Consider the following 266-nt stretch of genomic DNA (forward strand, 5'->3'; position numbering starts at 1 on the left):
GGTGGGGGGGCCGGGGTGGGGGCCCCCTGCCCCTTCTGTCCCTGTCTGCTCCAGGTGCCACCTCCGCTCCTTGCCTCATCTTCATCTTCCCTGCCATCTTCTACATCCGCATCATGCCCAAGGAAAAGGAGCCTCTGCGCTCCACCCCAAAAATCTTGGTAAGCATGGAGGGGGATGGGACAGGGATGTGGGTCCTGGGGCCAGGCTGGGGACCCCGTCACCCTGGCTCTCCCTGACCTGCTTCCCTGTCCCCGCAGGCTGCCTGC

At 65.4% G+C, this 266-nt stretch overlaps 1 protein-coding gene across 1 annotated transcript in view; it reads left to right on the forward strand.

Moving 5' to 3' along the window:
* The window catches only part of LOC103781887 (sodium-coupled neutral amino acid transporter 3-like), a gene marked incomplete at both ends in the record, with an annotated part of 2,354 nt that extends 2,196 nt beyond the window's left edge, over window positions 1-158 (forward strand). Inside the window, one exon of the mRNA XM_008949611.1 lies at window positions 55-158. Within this exon, the coding sequence (XP_008947859.1) occupies window positions 55-158 (104 nt within the window). The remainder of the gene's footprint in view (window positions 1-54) is intronic.
* Between the last annotated feature and the right edge of the window lie 108 nt (window positions 159-266).

The sequence above is a fragment of the Merops nubicus genome, unplaced genomic scaffold (assembly GCF_000691845.1).
Source record: "Merops nubicus isolate BGI_N331 unplaced genomic scaffold, ASM69184v1 scaffold30481, whole genome shotgun sequence".
NCBI classification, from domain to species: domain Eukaryota; kingdom Metazoa; phylum Chordata; class Aves; order Coraciiformes; family Meropidae; genus Merops; species Merops nubicus.